At 42.3% G+C, this 21914-nt stretch overlaps 1 protein-coding gene across 3 annotated transcripts in view; it reads left to right on the forward strand.

The window, feature by feature from the left end:
- The window catches only part of SLC4A4 (solute carrier family 4 member 4), a 316339-nt gene that overhangs the window by 245696 nt on the left and 48729 nt on the right, over positions 1–21914 (forward strand). For all 3 annotated transcript variants that reach the window (XM_040326059.1, XM_040326074.1, XM_040326066.1), the window contains exons 8-12: positions 5105–5262; positions 12624–12711; positions 13200–13354; positions 18937–19050; positions 20187–20361. In XM_040326059.1, coding sequence (XP_040181993.1) covers positions 5105–5262; positions 12624–12711; positions 13200–13354; positions 18937–19050; positions 20187–20361 — 690 coding nt within the window. The remainder of the gene's footprint in view (positions 1–5104; positions 5263–12623; positions 12712–13199; positions 13355–18936; positions 19051–20186; positions 20362–21914) is intronic.

Here is a 21914-nt window from a genome sequence, read left to right on the forward strand (position 1 = left end):
GTCACTTTACAGTGCAGCATCACACAGTACCCATCTCTACTTGGCAGACAGTGCTTTGATACACCACAGTATCTATCAGTTTCCTCTTCCACCATGCAGTCTGCCTCCTGTCCTCTTCCATGCCACACTGTGAACCTACTTTGGCAAAACCCACATAATATGTTACCTTGGTGGCCAAGGACCAGAAGGCACTTAGGTAGAAGAAAATTCAAAAGCTTCAAGTGCTATTTTGCTTACAATGCAGCCATTGTTATGGCCCAAGACCATTTTTGGAACAGGTTAGCACTGTGTACCATAGAGCTTAAAGGGGCACACTCCCTCTTGCTCCCAGGCCAGCTCTTTTTATGCATCTTCCAAGGGGGTACTTCTAAAAGAAGCCTGGGCTATAAACAAATAGAATATATATTTTTAAATTTTCTGACAGCCTCTTCAAAAGTCACTGCTTAGCTTCTCCACAGCCTCAGCAGGTATTTCCACCGATCTGGTTGTGTCAAATGCCTGCTCTCCCCACCACATGCTGTGGTTCCTTCTGCCTGCTCCTATGTCATGTTTTGCAGCAAGAGCAGGTATGCAACAAACCTAGAAGTGTGGAATACCAGCAACATATTGGGAGTTGCAAAGCAGTGATGTTTGCAATTAAAGGCCACCAGAATGGTAACTATACAGGCTATTCTTTTACAGCTCAGTCTTCTTCTACAAGTGGCATATTCAGGGTTCTTTTTCTGTCAGTATGGTACTGATTGAGTCCTGCTTTTGTCGGTACTGGACTAATTGTGCCTCTAAAAAAGTTTATGGCTGTGTCCTGCCACGGTGTCAACCTTGCCAGCTTTGAAAAGTATGTGTGTAATACGCTATAGTGTTGTGATATTATGTTTTATCGGATCATAATATAATGTACTATAATGTACATAATGTGTGGCTCAGTTTATTTTCACACCTACTCACAGTAATCCACACCCACTCTTTGCAGTTAAGCTCTACACTCCCTTGCCACTGGTGGGCCCCAGTGTCCCAGTCCACCTCTGTATGTAAGAACAGATAAAGATATAGCATGATAAAGTGTTTTTGTATTATTGTTTGCATGAGAATGCAGTGAGCCTGCTGTAAGCCGAAGATATCATAAAACCCTGAAGCGCACAAATAATGTGTTAACTTGCCATTTACATCCATTATGAAAGCATTAGAAGTATGTTTCATGTTAAATATAGTAAATGCCTAACATCTCAACCTCCCCAAATTCCTTTGCCTCTGTGTATTACAGTAATTCGTTGGCACAGTCTAATAGAGTTTCCCTACAGATGATATTACTATAATCCTCTACTTTACTTTCATTAACCTGCTGGCAGTAGAAGTTATTTTTCCACTTAGCAGTCAAGCAGGTACAGCCAGACTTATGTAGAGGCAGCAAGCAGTCGGAGAGATAGACACAGCACTTATTCGTACAAAAGTCTTTTTGGAATATCCACATGTCTTTGATCTAAAGACTGCAGAAACTTAATCATGGTATAAATGGCTTTATAATATAAGGCTTTATATGTACTATAAGCCAGCGAGTGCTTCCGGACATACATTTGGCTACAGTGGCATAAAGGAATGATTTTTATGGCTCTGCCCACTATCTTTTAGTGAACAATAAACTCCTTATTTCTTTGAATAGTAATGGAAATTAGACAAATACCTTATTTTTTTTGTTTAAAAAAAAAAAGCTCTACTGTGTATATCATTGCCATTGCAATCAAATGACAGTCTTTTTTATGTAGAGTAACAAAAAGCTGCATGATTATTTTTATTATTTTTAGTTCTATTATCTAACCAAATACATTGCCGGCTTATTCTAAAGCACATCATTAAGGACATAAAGGCCTCTCAAGCCCCTGCCACAGCAGACTATTTATGCCCTTAAAAAAATCACACAAGTTCATGAGCTTTAGAGACACTTTTGCAGAAGCTTAATTTAGCAACCTATTTTAGACTATTGGGAGAACATTGGAGCAATAAGTGGAGATCCAAATCTGCAAATAGAAAGGTACAAACTTAAAGCAGAAATGAATACGCTTTAGGCTGGGTTCTCACTGGTACGACACGGCAGTCGGACCACATTGGATCCGACGTTGCCCTGCGACTTGAAGTCCGACAACATCCGACTTCAATGAACAGGGATCCGACTTTGATCCCTGACAATACCAGGCACTGTGTCTGGTATGAAACTTTAGGGGGAACTCCACACCATCTAAAAAAACAAAATACGGCATGGATTCCCCCTCAAGGAGCATACAAGGCCCTTCGGTCTGGTATGGATTTTAAGGGGAACCCTTACGCCGAAAAAAAAAACAGCATGGGGGTCCCCCCAAAAGCCATACCAGACTGAAGGGCCTTGTATGCTCTTTGAGGGGAAACCCATGCAGTTTAAAAAAAATAAAAATTGGTGTGGAGTTCCCCTTCATCAGGCAAGGCGGCGATCCGACTTCAGTGATATTCAATGGGTTGAAGAAGGATCAAAGTCGGACCAAAGTAGTACAGGGAGCAGTTTCAAAGTCAGACTTGTGTCGGACCAGTTAAGACAGCTCCCATAGGGAAACATTGGTTTTCACACGTCATGCGACATGAGCTCCCAATGTCGGAGCGTTTGTCGTACCAGTGTGAACCCGCCCTGACTCCTTTCAAGTTCAGTATTACTGTTTATTGGTTGGCCTTCTGGTAAATTAATACACATGATGCCATTTCACTGTCCTATGAGAAGGCTAGGATCAGAAAGATAACATATTAAACTGTATTGCTGGATGCAGAAAATAACGTGTATGTGCGTATAACACATTTTGGCTGCTTCACAATTCTCAGCTAGTTATTATGAATAAGTGCCCTTGATTGTGGAGTAGTAAACATACTGTTTTATATCACGTTTGTATGTGATATTCAATGTTAATTACATTTCAGTTTATGCCATTTTGCAATTTTATGCCACAAACATAAGAATAAAATACATTTTATTGTTTTTTGGCTAGCTCATGCCTAATTTTATTTTACTTCTCAGATACCAGTGCTTGTCAGTACTGTATCTACACCAGAATTCTCAGTAGTAGTGCTGTACCATTACAAAGAATAAAATAACCCTGTCAGGTTACAAAATGATCAAGCTCAAAGATATTTTTATACTTGCCTCTCCAAATTCCTGTGTCTCCTACCTTCCACCTGTTCCAGGGACCTTTGATCTTGAATTTTTTTGATACCTGACAGGGCTATAAATGATCTCTCCCAAATTCTCTCTCAAATTCAATGATTTCACCATCATGTAGAGCAAACAACTGGGGGTCATTTGAATTACTGTAGGGTTTTGTGAAGAGAGGCAGAGGCCAAAGCTGCTGCAGGGAAATCTTCCTATTGGCGTCTTAGAGATATAAGAAGGCAGCAGATGTTTTATTCCACTGGTGCCAATCTATTACTAAAATGTTTTTTGTGGGTGAAGGTGGCCTTTCAGGCTACCCTGCCTGAACTTGCAGTTACTAATTTAAATATCAGACTTGACCTTAATCTGGCCATATACTGATAGATTCCGCCCTTACGCGGATGAACAGATCTCTGCTGTGGCTATTGTATTTTTAAAGTTGGCCCTGCTGGCTATCAAGGTTGCTGAACAGAGCCTGCATCTAATTGGACACTGTTTGTTTAACAGTTTTCCACCCAGATCCTTCCTTTTTCAGTCGAAAGAAGTTGTACGGGGATGGCAGACAAGGCTACCCACTAAGTCCAGTTGTCCAGTTCATCGGAACTAGATCAAAATGCCCATAATGTATGGCCAGCTTTATTCTAAAGGTCTTCTTAAAGCTGAAGTTTAATCTGCTTATATTTTGCCTTCCCTTCACTGGTTCTGCCTTTCTCCCCTCATCAGCATGCTAGTAAACATTTTTAAATAAAACCATTCAGTTTTCACTGTCTACCTTATTTTAGACCCACTGATGATCACACTGTGAGAAGTTCACAGTGTGCAGTGAAATTAATTAAGCATGTTATATACAGGAGCTGGGCCTGTACAACTGTGCAAAACTGTAAGAAGTAAGAAAATATTAATAATTATAGTAGTCTAAATAAATGGGACATTCTGATTTGCTACACTACAAAGGTAGATATGATATGAACTCTGAAGAAACTGTCATGGGAGTGGGATTACATAATTAAGTTGTATTCCTGGTTATTCCATCAGCAAGTATTAGAATTAATGTTTGACATTTTGTAGGCCTACAAAACTCAACTCATGAAGCAAAAGCAGGTGAGAAAAGATGCATGGTACCACTGCTGCCACTGCATGACTCCTGCATGATGCATACCATACACACAGAATGTTATTATGTCTCGCCTTTGTGTGCATGTACATTTCTAATGACGTAAACAGGAACACCATCTAAATATTGCCTTTTTCCCTGTTGCAGAATTATGTAATTAGAAGGGATACATCCTTGTTGAGTCATGAGAGACCAGATAAGCTCTGGTTTACTACAGCCAATGCATCTATAGCAAATATTTGGAAACTATGGCGCATAATTGCTGAGTTTGCATGTTGTGTCACTGGTAGCCTTCCACATTGCAAATTCACATAGTAAGAGAAGTCATCACATCTCACCTGTACTGCTGTCATTTACCTTAGTATTTCCTTCTCATCCATGTGTTCTATTATACAAATGTCTTTTGAATAGAACACATTTATACTGCAGAGATAGCTTGGCACAAAGTACTGTATCATGCAATTTTTTATGGGATTTTCCTTCATAGCTGTGAAATGCACCTTTAAAATGTATAGAAGTGGGTAGTTCTTTAGAAATGTAGATTTGTGCTCTTTAATGGACATGATTTACTTTTGTATGGGTCTTAAATGTTTTATTTATAACCACTGTGGTATACTTACTGGGTTAAAGTATATTATTAATTTCTCATTTGTGAAATTGTATGAAATAAATTTGTAACAGATGATTAAACCCCAGGAAACTCATGATGTCAAACCCAGACACAAAGGGGTTTACCAAGTTATAAAGTCATTGTAGCTTGAATTTGGGCCGTGCTGTTAGTAGTAAACTGTTGGGATGTACTCACAATACTTTTATGTATCTTTTAGCTGAAAAACAAATTCATGAAAAAATTGCCAAGAGATGCCGAAGCTTCAAATGTACTTGTTGGAGAGGTTGACTTCTTAGAGAATCCCTTCATTGCCTTTGTCCGACTAAAGGATGCAGTGATGTTTGGTGCCCTCACAGAAGTTCCTGTACCAACACGGTAAGACATAGTTTGTTTTCTATTGCTATGAGGAGTATAAGGTCCTCTTATGTAGGTTTAAATTATAATAGTACTTGATATTGAGTGAGCCATATATTGGTAGTGGTGCCTTCACTTTTTTAGGCCAATAGTAAAAGAGCTGTGATTCCAATTGGTTAAAATATTCCTCAACCATGTCATCCTTTGAACACTTACAGGCTATCAGAAGCTCCTCTCATTCCAATCAGGCCCCGTACACGCGACCGAGTTTCTCGGCAGAATTCAGCCAGAAACTCGGTCGGAAGCTGAATTCCGCCGAGAAACCCGGCCGTGTGTACACTTTCGGCCGAGGAAGCCGACGAGGACCTCGGCGAGGAAATAGAGAACATGTTCTCTATTTCCTCGTTGTTCTATGGGAGAACTCGGCCCGCCGAGCTCCTCGGCGGCTCCAGGACTGAACACGCCGAGGAACTCGATGTGTTTGGCACGTCGAGTTCCTCGGCCGTGTGTACGGGGCCTAAGTTGTCATTTTTGGAAAAGCTTTTGTTGACTTGATTTTGGAGAAGCAAGCCCCCAGGCTGACCTGGAATACACATACAACCTCTGAAGTTTTTGGGCATATTAAATGCACATGCACATGCACATGCATAATGTTTTGAGTCAGTGACTTACTATGTGAGAGAATTAAAATTACATCCTTGGAAATTGCATCTTCAGATTTAAAAAGCAGCAATCCCAATGTTGCTTTCCTGGCAGGTTCCATTTAAAGCCTCCACATCAGTCCATATAAATTTATTGGATGTGATTGAGAACATGGTTAAATTATTATTTTCCCAGTCTCCTAATGTGTGTATGCTTGCTTAAGTGAAGTCAATAATTTTTGTTTTTGGCCATACTTCTCTTGTGGGCCACAGGAGTACCCTTACTTTTGTTTCTCAAAATCTGATTAAAGCAGGCTATTTCCTGCTATAAGCTGACGTAGGAGAGCTGCTCCAGGCTCAGGAAGGATCCCGACCACATTGTCTGTATCCACCCAACTGACTGATTGGCAGCTGGTTCCACCTCTCAGCCAGAGCCACCTGCTCCCACCCCCTCCAGCCCAGCTCTCCAGTGAGCACTGGAGGAGCAGAGCAGAGAGCGGTGACAAACAGTCACTGCTCTCCCGTCTGAGCAGACCGAGAGCTGAGCAATCAGCGGTCATGTGATCCCTCGGTTTTGGATCTTAGAGCTGTCATGGTACAGCTCCAGAATCACATCAATGCTGCAGCATAGAGATGATGATGATGCCATATCCCGTCTGGAGCCATATTCTTCTTCATTCTTGCTGGAGCTGGAGCCAATCACGACAAATATTACTATACTATTAATGAATACAAAGCCTGCTTTGATTGGCAGAGGCTGTAACATCATTAGCCCACGCCTCTCTGACTCTCAAAGCCAATCAGAGCAGGCTACTGTATGAAGCCTGCCCGGATTGGCAGAGGTTGTTACTCCAATCCAAGCAGGCTCTGTATTTATTTGAATACATCGCTCACCAGAATTGGCTAAGCGGTATATACTGTATGTAGCCGAAGCTACATACAGTATTACCGCACATCCAGCAGGCATCCGAGCAGCTGACCCGACGTATAAGACGACCCCTGCTTTTTTGCCAGTTTTTTTAAGTGTAAAAGGTAGTCTTATACGCCAGCAAATACAGTATGAAGGGTTATTTTTTATTTAAGAGGCATGCTTTTCCTTTAAAGTGGGAGCACACATGCACATTTCTATGGTGTATTTACCAAAGTAATCAACAGATACAATCAAATCTGACAAAACTTGACCACGGAAACTGAAGCTTGTGAACAATAAAATTCCACTTTTGACAATTACCGACCACCACATTTTGATTAGCTGTCACAAATTATTATTAATTGTCTTTTGTCGATCGTATAAAATGAACAAATCTTCCATTTCAAACAACAGTTTGTGGTTGATATTAGTGTAGAAATATAAGCAAAATCAACAACCCCTCCCTTCATGTGATCATTTCCAATATGTAGGAAATGATCATTAACGTGTTTTCCCCCTCCTGATCGGTGTTTTTGATTGATATACTTTATTATATTGTACAATTCACATGTTCCATGTGTTTTGCATCATCCCGTTCACAAAAATGGCCATATTTGCCATCTTTACAGACGCTTTAGTAATCTCTTTGGTTGTGTTCAAAGCACAATTAGTGTGTAATCACGAAGTTGCATGCATGTGGATTAAACCTTTTAAGTACACCTGCTACAAAAAGTCATCTGCAGAGTAAATTAGGGGAGTAAATCAATCATGACAGTACAGCCCATCTTTTTTTTTTCTTTTAAAGTGTATTTTGTGCGTGTACTCGAGAGAGGAGCCGGACTGCAGGAGTTGGGAGTAGGCAGGCCTCCCCCAGAGGCAATCTGCCACCTTTCTCCATGCCCCGGGTGGCAATGGTGGGTGTGTGAGGGGGTCCTCCCACACAGCCCGCCCTACCTGCTCCGCTTTGAAGCCCAACGGGGCAGAGGGACTCCCTATAAGGGAGTGAGAGGATCTAGCCCGCTCAACCAGCCCTGTTAGTCCTTCGCCTCTCTTTTTAGAGACCGCGTGGTCAAAGTGCGTGCATGTTAACTCAATTTCGAGTGCGTGTAAGTGTGGTGGTTTTTGTGGGAGGGGGGTGGGCGTACTAAGCGCAAGCTTACCTCGCATAGCACACCCACCGGGAGCTGGGCTGAGACCACCAAACTCAATTCACATGTAGCTGAGCCCGGGATCCGGACCTCTAGCTGCAGAGGTGAATGGCTTGTCAGCGCAGTGCCAATCGCGTTGAGCCACCGCAGCTCCCCAGTACAGCCCATCTAGCCTTTAGGGCCAACTCCTTTTTGATAAAGAACAGTATGTTTGATTGTGAGTTTATTACACTATCAGTTATGTCTCTCATTCTTAGGCCTTGTACACACGATAGGATAGCCAGAGGACAACGGTCTGAAGGACCGTTTTCATCAGTCCAAACCGATCGTGTGTAGGCCCCATAGGTTATTTAACCTTTGGTTAAAAAAATACGAACTTGCTTTAAAATTTAACCGATGGACGCCTAACCGATAGGTCAAAACCGATCGTTAGTATACAAAAGCATCGGTTAAAAACCTGCGCATGCTCAGAATCAAGTCGACACATGCTTGGAAGCATTGAACTTCGTTTTTTTCAGCACGTCATTGTGTTTTATGTCACCGCGTTCTGACACGATCGTTTTTTTAACTGATGGTGTGTAGGCGCGACGGACCATCAGTCAGCTTCATCGGTTAACCGATGAGAACGGTCCGTTGGACCGTTCTCATCAGATGGACTGATCGTGTGTACGAGGCTTTAGGGTTCTTAGCAAACTGATACTGTATCTTAGTACAGGCCATTACTCCACTGTCGGGTTCTGTTTAACTACAATTCTAGGAAGGATGATAGGCTCAAGCAAGTAACATTGCCTACAGTTTTCTCCAGTACCGTTATGATCTGATGGGCATTTTCTTTTTTTTTCTTTCTTGTTGACGTAGCTTTTCCCTAGGGAATTCTATGAGATAATGTGAGGTTTAAACACTGACAGATATAATCATTAAAATAATAACACGAAAACTGAAGTGCTATAAAACACAATACTAATGGAAACAGAGCAGTGCATTTTATTTTTTGTCTAAAATCCATTATCTGTTTGTTGTTTTTAGCACCAAGTTTTATCTGCAATTTAACAATTCAATTAAATTTACATTTGTAAGAAATGTGGCGCCATTTGCAGTATCTGAATCCGGTGAAAATCCGATATGAAAATCCCAGGGGAGCAGTGTATTTAGCAGAAAGTCTCAGCATTCTGCAAGAAGCCATTTGTGTAAACCTATCAAGATCTCATCTGCTGTTATAAATATCAACTGAAAGCCAAATGGCATGTTACCCCATATCATGTCTAGTTAATGAGATGTACATTTTGAATACAATGATTTATTGCAAATATGCTGCCTATGCAGGGGCCTTAAAAACAAAAGATACTTCAGTGAGGTATAGAGGAATTGGGATTTGGCTAAGAGATTTTTCACTTTTCATTTAGGTTTATCTATAGAGTGAACATATCCCAAATTGATGATTAACAGTTAGGGAGTTCATTGGTGCTAATGGCCTTATAGAAATACAGGAAATATAGGGTGTAGAAGTAAACTGGGGTAGTGTACCTAAAGTGTAGTGTAGGAGCCCTGTGAGGGCCTAATGAACGATTAGGAATAATTTACTAAAGGAGTTGTGAATCTTCTCACAATAAATTGTAGCTCTGTTCTATTTGAATATCAAATCTTGTAAAGATGATGAGGAATTGGCTTTTCACATGATTGAATAAATTAAGTGAACTTAATTCTCAACGCCTTTAGTAAACCAGCTTCACTGTCTATGGCAAGAGAAAATGCATATGTTGAGCAACAGTGGAGCACATTAAAAACATCCAAAGCATTCCATTTTTGTTACGAATGTCCATTGTGGGTTAAAAATCAGGTCGTGCATTCAAAATGATAAATACAGTATCTCACAAAAGTGAGTACACCCCTTACATTTTTGTAAAGATTTTATAACATCTTTTCATGTGTAAAACAGTGTGAATTTTCTGTCCCCTTTAAAATAACGCAACACACAGCCATTATTGTCTAAACCGCTGGCAACAAAAGTGAGTACACCCCTAAGTGAAAATGTCCAAATTGGGCCCAATTAGCCATTTTCTCCCTCTGATGTCATGTGACTCGTTAGTGTTACAAGGTCTCAGATGTGAAAGGGAAGAAGGTGTGTTAAATTTGGTGTTATTTTAAAGCAGATATAACACAAATGGTTAGTGGTCAAGATTAAGTCAGACTTGTATTGCTGCCTTTGCCCCTTGTGGTAAGCTTTGTATTGCCCCCTTGCCCTAGGGAATGAGGCAGGGGCGTAACTTGAACCTTCATTGCCCCAGTGCAATAAAATATAAAGAGCACCCTGCCCACTGACCTGAGCCCTTCCCATCCTGGGGCCCTTTACTCCAATTGTGGGACCCTTTATTACGGTCCTACAGCAGGCCACCTGCCTGCTGTCTTCGACCCCCCCACGGTTGTGAAGCACCAGAGCCCAGTTGCAGTTTATTATATTTTACATATTTTTTAGGATCCCCATTGAGGGGTGCTTTGGTGAAATATCAGTGGTCTAAACAGACCCCTGATGTCTCACTTTTAAACAGAGAAGGGGACTGAGGACAGATTCATTAGTCCCTTTGTCTGCAGCCTTAGCTGCACAGAATTAATGAACAAGGATAGCTCTGTACAGAGCTTCCCATAAGTCAAGGAATAATAAACAAAGTTTATGAATGGAAAACAAAAAAACTTCATATCCTCTGCAATAGCCGTGGGGGGGGGGGGGGTTTGGTAGGGAAGGACAAACAAGAGTCTAGTAGACATCCCGGGTATGATAAAGTTTGAAAAACAAAATCATAAACTATAATATAATAAATAACTATAAATAATTATAACAAATAATAATGTAATTATCATAAAAATTATTCAATAATGTAATCAAATCAAAAACCCTGAAATTTACTGAGGCCCCGTACACACGACCAGTTTGCTCGGCAGAATTCAGCTTCCGACCGAGTTCCTGGCTGAATTCTGCCGAGAAACCCGGCCGTGTGTACACTTTCGGCCGAGGAAGCCGACGAGGAGCTCGGCGAGGAAATAGAGAACATGTTCTCTATTTCCTCGTTGTTCAATGGGAGCTCTCGCCCCGCCGAGCTCCTCGGCGGCTTCAGTGCTGAACTGGCCGAGGAACTCGATGTGTTTGGCACGTCGAGTTCCTCGGCCGTGTGTACGAGGCCTCAGTTGCAGAATTGTCGCTGTCATTACTTTTATTGTTTGATGACGAATTTTCCCACAAATCGCTATCGCTCAATTCTTCAAGTGATTCTAATTTATTATCACTGTTTTCTAGCTGGTCTAAAACCACTTTTGATGTAAAGGGACACTTTTTGGTTGATATGGACAATCTCCAGTTTCCAGGCAGAAAGAACAGTTTTTATTATATAAAAGTGCATGTAGGACACTGGGCAGACCACTAGGGACAAAGGGGGTGTGTATTTTTTTCATACAGTAGTGTAATCTATAAGATTACAGTATACTGTATGTATTGTGTGTTTCTGCTCCCGTGCGTCATAACGTCGCAGGGAACGGAGCTCGGCGGCACACAGGCACTTTGTGAATCGAGCGAGGACACAGCTCGATTACACAGCGGAGAGGCATCGCAGGATCCAGGGACAAGGTAAGTAAACTATGCCTGTGGACACTGTGAGGCAATCCCGAGCCTGGCTCGGGGTTACCGCTTTTGGTTCTGAAATTCCACCCCAAGCCAGACTCGGGAATACCGCCAGGGGGGTTAAAAAACGCATTTGTACGAAAATTCTAATTACTTAAGGTCAAATCTGTCAACTGAAGGCTTATGATGTCTGTCAGATGTTCTAAGAAAATTCGACATAGCAGCTAAACTGTACAACACCACGATCGTACATTTTCGAATGCTGCACCCACAAGCAATAGTAGAATTCTAATGTTGTTTGACTAGTAATAACTATAATTATTAATTATTATTACTAGTCATACACCATTAAAACTCTTCTATAGCCTATGGGCGGAGCATTTGACTGTAAATGTCCACTTGCAGCGATCTTATGGTTTTAGCTGCTTTGTCAAATCTTCATGTCGAACGGTATTATTCATAAAGTAAGTTGGCTGTACGTGTGTACTTAAGTTCTAGCTATTTTACTGCATCTCCTCTTTTTTACACTCAGCCAATAACATTCATCATTATAATCATTTTTCTTCCCCCACCCATTCCAGCAGCGACCACTAACAGCTCTTTTACTATTGTCTCTATAATGTTGAATATTTTCTCTCTATGTCGAATAATCTTGGACTAATAGAGTTAGGTTAGGCACATTCTACTGCAGGTTCGATAGACACAGATCGCTATTGTCACCGTCATGTCGAATCTTCTATCCATATATATCAAACTGTTGTCGTAATGATCCGAAAATATAATGGATACAAAAATAAAGCATTTTTTTATTTCCGATATTTCGGATTTTGGACTATGCACGTTCGTTAACGTTTTGGAAGACAAACACGAAAATCCCTGAAATTTGGACGATAACGAATGCACATGTCTAATATGGACTAAACAGCTAAGACAAGTTCACCTATTTCGACTTTTCTAGTGCATATAATTAATATAGAGTTTTTGTTGCCATGTAAATGTTTTAATGAAATCACTACTGGACATTAAAAAATGTATTAGGATCTTATGTAATTCTTCTTGTATTGTATATCTAGATTCCTTTTTATCCTCCTGGGACCAAAAGGAAAAGCCAAGTCATACCATGAGATTGGAAGAAGTATAGCCACCTTAATGTCTGATGAGGTAATACTAAGTAATATAGTTGGCATCTATTTTATGCATGTTTGTCCTTAATACCCTCCTGGTTATGACACCAGTATGAGCGTTTTTACATTAAATCATAATCAAAACATATATAAGAAAATTTAAAGAGCCGAGCAAAAAATTGGTGGCCAAAACAGCAATTATATCCAGTCAGATACAGGAACTGTACGGATATTCTCTAACAGTTGGCGGCACCAGCTATCAGAACATAATAGATGCAGTGTGAGATTTGTCAATTTATGCTGTTGGATGAAGGAATATGTTAGATTTTTTTTGTACATGTACATATATGGCCAGCTTTAGATGTTACTGCCTATTTTATGCTCTAAAATATTTGTGAAATGAAGTTCAAAGCTGAAACCCATTAAAAATGCCTACATTGTTGGAGAACATTACACAAACTGATATATTTAGTGCACATATAGTTTAAAGTGTCGTTATTGAAAGCTCTTGCTATTCCATTTCAGGTATTTCATGACATCGCCTATAAAGCTAAAGACAGGCAGGACCTGATCGCTGGAATTGATGAATTTTTAGATGAAGTAATTGTGCTTCCACCTGGGGAATGGGACCCAACAATAAGGATAGAACCGCCAAAGACTCTTCCCTCATCTGATAAGAGGTATAGTGTTGTCATATACATTAAACATGCATTCAGTGAGGAATCCTTATAACACAGTGATATTTATTTACTAAAGTAAAAAAAATGTAAAAAAATTATCACTGAGCATAGTGAATGTTCAAACAAATGGGCTACCCTATGCGTGACAAGCAGAAATGCTCCAAAACGCCCATAAAAAACGCTTGTGTGAACATGAGTTCTCGTAACACGCATATGTGAACGGGGCATGATAGCTGCATGTCCTCCACTCCCTCATATATACTTGTATGAAGCTGGCCATACACTGCACTCTAATTGTAAACATTTAAATAAATAATGGTGCGCGTATTCAATAATATACAATCATTAATTACACCAAATAGAAATAAGGACAGATGGATAAAATTAAATGAAAATTTAATGAAGTGAAAAAATTGAAACCAAGCAATGAATGAGTGAATAAAGTCCAAGTAAAAAAAATATATATAAACTGATATATAAAAAAACAAGTGCAGAAGAATGTAAAAAAATGTCCAAGGGCAAAAATATATAATTAAACATATATATATATATATATATATATATATATATATATATATATATTATAAAACACAAAATATAAATAAGTATGACTAATTAGTCCATAACTTGATAGAGGAGAGAAAAATTCCAATAGCGGAAGGGGTCAGACAGAAAGAGCTACCACCAGTAAGTGTATAGATTGGCCGCTCACCTCCAGGTCAAGGCTGAGAAATCCTCACTTCCTGTTCTTCTGTCTGTAACTACACACAGTAATGCAAGGCTTTATCCCTGGTGTGAAGAAAGCCTCTTGAGGGGGGAGGGGGCGAGCAGGCAAGTCAGGACACTCTCTACTTTGCAGATAGAGAAAGGAGCTGTGTGTTAGTGGGCGCCCTGGCACTTCTGCTCGCCCCCTCCCCCCTCAAGAGGCTTTCTCCACACCAGGAAGAAAGCCTCTCATTACTGTGTGGAGTTACAGACAGTAGAACAGGAAGTGAGGATTTCTCAGAAGAAATAAGGACATTTAAAAGCAAAATCGAAGGATGAGGTAAGTTAAGGAGGAATACACTAAGGTAAAGGAAGCTATTTAGGGAAAATGTGTTTTTACCTTTACAACCCCTTTAAGCTCAGTGCATAGCTGATGAAAACCCAGATGGTACGTCCAGGCCCGGATTGGCCAATCGGGAGAACCGGGATGCTTCCCGGTGGGCTGGTCAGGTTGCGGGCCGCTACCATTGTTCAGGAGGGGGGCGCAATCAGCCACGGCCGCTAGACCAGTAGATCAGTGTGTGTCAGACAGCACACTGAGCGCAGTGACACTTTACAAACTGTGTGCCCGCGGGCCTCCGACTCACTGGCTGCCGAGTGCTTTTCTGGCTATCTTTCCTCCTGTGCGTGTTTCCTCGCCCCCCCCCCATGCAGGATTGAGTTGGTTCATTCCACCGGCGTGCGCCGCGTGACGTCACGCCGGCGGCCGGAGGCGAGGTGAGAGGTGAGAGGTGAGAGAGGGAGGACTCGTGCAGGGAGCTGTGAGTGTCGGAGCTTCCAGAACAGAAGTTAGAAGTGAAGTCACGAGGAGCCTGCTGCGCCTGGCCTGCCTACAGTAACAGTTCCTAGTGCTACTGCAAGAAGAAAACTACCGAAGTCAGAGTGACACACACAGTCTATGTGAAAAGTAAGAAAGTAATGAAATTACTGTATTGGGGGGGGGGGGGGGTTGGACTGAGGTGACCATCATTTTTTTTAATAAAGAATAGCAGTTTAAAAAAATGTTTGTGTTATTTTGAGCTTGCCTTCTCTGACTAAAAAAAACCCCCATTAATTGCAGCCTCACTGTGCCACCAAACGCAGTCACTGTGCCATCACATGCAGCCACTGTGCCCATCACATGCAGCCACTGTGCCCATCAAACGCAGCCACTGTGCCATCACCTGCAGCCACTGTGCCCATTAAACGCAGCCACTGTGCCCATCAATTGTCTCCACTGTGCTCATCACACGCAGCCACTGTGCCACCAAATGCAGCCACTGTGCCATCACATGCAGCCACTGTGCCCATCAAACGCAGCCACTGTGCCTATCAAACGCAGCCACTGTGCCCATCAATTGTTGCCACTGCGCCATCACATGCAGCCACTGTGCCAACACACGCAGCATTGTGCCATCAATTGTCGCCACTGTGCCATCACATGCAGCCACTGTGCCCATCACACGCACCCACTGTGCCAACACACGCAGCCACTGTGCCAACACACGCAGCCACTGTGCCACCATCAATTGTCACCACTGTGCCCATCAAACACAGCCACTGTGCCATCACATGCAGCCACTGTGCCATCACATGCAGCCACTGTGCCATCACATGCAGCCACTGTGCCATCACATGCAGCCACTGTACCCATCAAACGCAGCCACTGTGCCCATCAAACGCAGCCACTGTGCCCATCAATTGTCACCACTGTGCTCATCACACGCAGCCACTGTGCCACCAAACGCAGCCACTGTGCCATCACATGCAGCTACTGTACCCATCAAACGCAGTCACTGTGCCCATCAATTGTCACCACTGTGCCATCACATGCAGCCACTGCCAACACACGCATCACTGTGCCATCAATTGTCGCCACTGTGCCCATTACACGCAGCCACTGTGCCACCACACGCAGCCACTGTGCCATCACACGCAGCCACTGTGCCAACACATGCAGCCACTGTGCCACCATCAAATGTTGCCACTGTGCCCATCAAACGCAGCCACTGTGCCCATCAAACGCAGCCACTGTGCCATCACATGCAGCCATTGTGCCCATCAAACGCAGCCACTGTGCCCATCAATTGTCACCACTGTGCTCATCGTACGCAGCCACTGTGCCACCAAACGCAGCCGCTGTGCCATCACATGCAGCCACTGTGCCATCACACGCAGCCACTGTGCCATCACACGCAGCCACTGTGCCATCACACGCAGCCACTGTGCCACCATCAAATGTCGCCACTTTGCCCATCAAACGCAGCCACTGTGCCATCACATGCAGCCATTGTGCCCATCAAACGCAGCCACTGTGCCCATCAATTGTCACCACTGTGCTCATCACACGCAGCCACTGTGCCACCAAACGCAGCCACTGTGCCATCACATGCAGCCACTGTGCCCATCAAACGCAGCCACTGTGCCCATCAATTGTCGCCACTGTGCCATCACATGCAGCCACTGTGCCAACACACGCAGCACTGTGAACTAAAGTGGGCTGGTCTAAGGCATGAAACTCCAGGGCTGAAAATGAGTCCCACTCCGGCCCTGGGTACGTCTGTGCAGACACCCTCCAGTCCTATGCCTCCATCCTCAAACGCTACTCCAGATATGATCATAGGGTCAGAGAAACATCTACAATCTAATTGTCCAATCTCTGTACAATTTCCTTTAGATTTATCAAAAACGATGGAATGGAAGGAATGGAGTGGAAGGACACACCTGAACAATCTATTCAATTTGCATCCAGTCAGACAGGCCCTTGCACTACATAGCTGATGTTACATCTAAAGGAGATTATACAGTCAGATTGTAATGTGTATGATCACCTTAAAGAGGAGGTCCAGCCTCCTTCAGAATTTTTTTTAAGTCTGCAGCTACAAATACTGTAGCTGCTGACTTTTAATATTAAAGCGGTGGTTCCCCCTTAAAAACAACTTTTTTTTATTCCACTGCCCCCTCACATTCCATCACGATTAAGGCACATATTTTTTTTTTCCTGCTGTACATACCTTACTACAGCATATTCACCCGTGCATCCGGGTTGCGAGTCCCGCGGGAGTGGGCGTTCCTCACATGCTGTTGATTGACGTTTTGCCCAAAAACGAGCTCTCCCCCCGTCGCGTAAGCCGCGTCACGATTGGCGAAAGGAGCCGAACGGCGATGCGCATGCGCAGTATAGCGCCGACTCGCCGTTCGGCTCCTTTCGCCAACCGTGACGCGGCTTACGCGACGGGGGAGAGCTCGTTTTTGGGCAAAACGTCAATCAACAGCATGTGAGGAACGCCCACTCCCGCGGGACTCGCAACCCGGATGCACGGGTGAATATGCTGTAGTAAGGTATGTACAGCAGGAAAAAAAAAATATGTGCCTTAATCGTGATGGAATGTGGGGGGGGCAGTGGAATAAAAAAAAGTTGTTTTTAAGGGGGAACCACCGCTTTAAGAAACTGTCCAGGGATCCCGCAATGTCGGCATCCAAGCCGATTTTTCCATTGGTTCTAAGGTGCTGCCGCCGCCATTGTTTGTAAGGTAAACCAGCAGTGTAGCCTTGCAGCTTCACAGCCAGTTCCCTACTGCTGCACTTTGTGAATCGCACAGCAGCGGGGGAAGGCGAGATCATCCTGAAGTGGAAACGCGTACCTGTCAAAAATAGGTACCCGCTCCCACCCCCCGAAAGATGCCAAATGTGGCATCGGAGGGGGCTGGGGGCAGATAAGAGGAGCTTCCATTTTTATGTGGAGCTCTGCTTTAAGGTAAGAAGTAGGAAAGTGGGTGGAAATTAAACCAGAGGTGGTATAGTAATAAGGGAGGTGTGATCTAGAGTGATAATACATGACTATTCTGTGATGCACTAAAGCAGTGCATGATGGGATATGATCTACAGGACGGGATGAAAGCAGAAAACATTTTTTTTTATTTCAAACAGAGAAGTGAAAATTTAAAGCTGCCTTGGACTAAGTGAGAGCTAAGTACATTTGAATAGCTTGGGTAGGAAAAAATAATAATCTCAAAATGATTATATTTTTTATGAAAAGTGAAATTCTCCCTGAAAAGGTAAACTTAGCTTTAAATATGCTTCTGCTTTATTAAAGTGTTACTAAACCCAAGGCCCGGCATTCACTATATCTTGGCTCCCACAGTACACATGGAAATGCAATTATTTTAGTAAGTATAAACCGCTAAATACCTTTTCACATCAGCAGTATATAGCATCTTGTGACTTCTATCAGTGTCCAACCGAGCACTGGTTAAATCTTGAACGAGGAGTTTTCATTCTCCTCTGACTGTACTATGAAGCAGCAATCACATGCACCCCCCCCCCCCCCCCCCAAAAAAAAAAAACTCTTTAGCAATATACACCCAACTGAGAAAGTGCAGAGTGCCTCCTAGGGCTCTGTTCTATCAGCAGATGGATTGGGGACAGTAAAATAAGGATCAGAGAAGACAGGATCAAACAGCCTTTTTACACAATGGAGAGGATTTTGTCCCACAGTCAGTACAACAAGCATACTTTACTGCATATACAGACTGATTTTACTTTTGTGGGTTTAGTAACACTTTAGGTAGTCAGGAGGCTGGGGGAAAAAACATGACCCAGAAAGGAAAAAAAGAGCCATACTTTCCAATAGTTAATCGTCATGTGGGCTTCATTACCATCACTTCCAGGAGAGATGGCCATATGGAGAATAGCCAGATGAAAAATGCTTGTTGCTATAACAAAAATGTCCAATTAATGTTGGGCATATATTTGAGATCCTGGTATGATGTTTATTTTGTAGAATTTTGCTTTACATGAATAATGTTATGTTTATCTCAAACTTGACCTATCTACAGGAAAAACATGTATTCTGGAGGGGAGAATGTACAAATGAATGGAGACGCTCCTCATGATGATGGTCATGGTGGTGGAGGACACGGTGACGTTCCAGAATTAAGGAGAACTGGACGGTTAGTGACTCAGTAGTAATGATGTATTTAATGCACTTTCTATGTCACCATTTTGGGTGCGATTCTGTGCCGATAGCTTCACTTCTAAAATAGCTGCAGCACCGCAAAGGTTTTCCGTGCATGTTAGAAAAAAGGGGGTTATGGGTTGTGGAGCATTGTCAGAAAGAAAAGATCATGGAGGAGATTGTCTGGATACCAACATATCTAAAACCAAATATACAATACAAAGTTTAATGCAGCTTTATATTCATAAACCCTTCCCTGCCCACCATCTGTATACACACATTTCTCAGCACATTTCCCATCCCTTGGGTTTGAGATGGATTCAGACAGATTGCTGTGAGTACTAAACTTTGCTCTTAGCAACTTGCACTTTTTAATTAAATAAACCCTATAATATATTAGTGGCACTGTACCTAAGCAAGATATTATTATCTTAAAGGACCTCCAATAGACTGCACTTTGATTATTACATGTCACTGATTTGTCACTGATTTGTCACTGATTGTATTTACACAATTGTTAGTAGTACATTCTATGCATTTAATAGTAACATTACAGTCTTCAGCCTGGTGTTCTGTGGAAGCACAGCATATGAAGCAAACCTGGAATTTCTTTAAAATCTTCTTTTAGAAGCTGATATGCGGGTGTAGTATGTTACGTTTGGAACATTTCTAGGGTTGCACCGATACCACTTTTTTACAAGTACCGCTGCTTTATTCATACTGCGGTATTACCTTAGCATAAATCATTTAAAAAATGTTCTGTATCTCCTATGCCCTTGCATTACAGCACATGATAATACACGATAAACCATGATAATGTGTAAAAAAAATTGGTGCTTGTCTGATTTTTGGCAAGTTTTGGTGTTTTGGCAGCCCATTATAATGCGCATTAATGTGTATGCATTAACGCAACACAATGGACTGCCTTTGTGTACAGTAAATGGGTCCTTGGTATTATTTAATTCCTAAACAACAGCTGGTTAACCAATATATATAGCCTAGATATTCACATTGTTACTAGTGGATAGCAGTAAAGGTTAGTGAAATTATATACTGATTTGAATTGTCTTTCCTTTTTTGACATTAAAATTCCTCATTGAATTAAGTGTTTTGCTTTTTAAACTTTCCTAGGTTTTGTGGGGGGTTAGTTGAGGATATCAAGAGAAAGGCACCTTTTTTTGCAAGTGACTTTTACGATTGTCTAAGCATCCAGTCACTTTCAGCCATGCTCTTCATTTACCTGGGAACTGTGACCAATGCTATTACCTTCGGAGGTCTTCTTGGAGATGCTACAGAAAACATGCAGGTAATGAGAAGTGTCTGTTTCTTATTCTTATTGGTGGAGTCTCAACATATTCTGTGTTAAGCCTCAATTATAGTCCCGCCGACCAAACGCTCTCCCTTTCTATTCTGTATTAAGGTTCAGTTATACATTGAGACACAGTTTGAACAAGTAGAACCTAAAGTATTTGTAAATACAATGTGATATTGCTCCTGACATCAGAAAGCTATAATTACTAAACAGGCTGTATTGATGATTTGCAGTTTCAACGTGATATGAGAAACCAAATGCTTTGAGCATGCCCTGCATGTTCTTCTCCCAAAATGACAGTTTACCCTCTGAATAGCCCTTAATAGCATGTCCATTCTTTCAGGTTTTAACTTTTAGCGACCCATGTGACTAGGGACAATATTTATGCAGTGCATTGTGAGCTCAGGTGCGAAATTATGGCCATAAATTCTAAGTTTTGCTGAACTGTGGAATGACTGACCATGCCAATGCAACAGAATTTAGAAATCGGATCTGCATTTTGCCATTTCCTCATCACCCAACTCCAAAACCTGACCATCAGAACATGTATCTCACCAGTGTCTCATACATTAGCCCTAGAACCTAGTTATCATGTATGCATTTTACCTGTTTATCATCTGCCGGCAACAGAACCTTATTATTACATGTGTATTTCACCAGTTGCTCATTAGCCAACTCCAGAGCCTGATTATCAGACATGATTTACACCTGTTCTTCAATTCATTTCAACAATACCCCATCACCCAGAAACCTGATAACTGGCCACACACCAAGTCCTCATCATCACCCAGGCCAAGAACTTAGGCTGGGTTCACACTACGGTTTTCCCGTCCGTCAGCCGCATACGATTTATATGGAAAACCGTATGCGGCTGAAACGGACGGGAACGTATGGAACCGCACACATGTGCGTTTTCCATTAACATTAATGTTAAAGGAAAACGTATGCGTTTGCCATACTGTTTTAAAAACGACCGCAAAACCGTGGTTGAACACGGTTTTGCGGACGTTTAAAAAACGTTTTTGTTACGGAACCATGAACCAGACGTACAACAAGAGATAAGTGAAAATAAGAAGGCTTTATTGAAAATCAAGCTGTAAAGCAAAAGTCCAACGGATGGTGAAACCAGAGGTCAGGAACCAGAAGAGTAGTCAGACGAAGCCAGGATCAGGAACCAGCAGGGAAGTCAGACGAAGCCAGGATCAGGAACCAGCAGAGAAGTCAGACGAAGCCAGGATCGGAACCAGAAGCAGCAGCAGTCTTAGAAGCATGTGCACACAGGAGGACCAAGCAAGGAACTGAAGTCACAGACCTCCTATATATGTGAGCCAGGTATCCAGCTCCTCCCAGTGGGAAGGAGGAGCCGCAGGGTGGGAGGCTACAAGAGACCTAGAAACCAAGATGGCCGCCAGCACATGTCAAACGAAGGAGACAGGAGAGAGGTAAGACCATGACAGTACCTCCCCCTCAAGGGCCCCTCCTCCGCGGTGCAAAAAACGGTTTCTGAGGGAAGCGTGCGTGGAAGGCTCGGAGCAAGGCAGGAGCAT

Source organism: Rana temporaria, chromosome 1 (genome assembly GCF_905171775.1).
Source record: "Rana temporaria chromosome 1, aRanTem1.1, whole genome shotgun sequence".
In the NCBI taxonomy this organism is placed as follows: domain Eukaryota; kingdom Metazoa; phylum Chordata; class Amphibia; order Anura; family Ranidae; genus Rana; species Rana temporaria.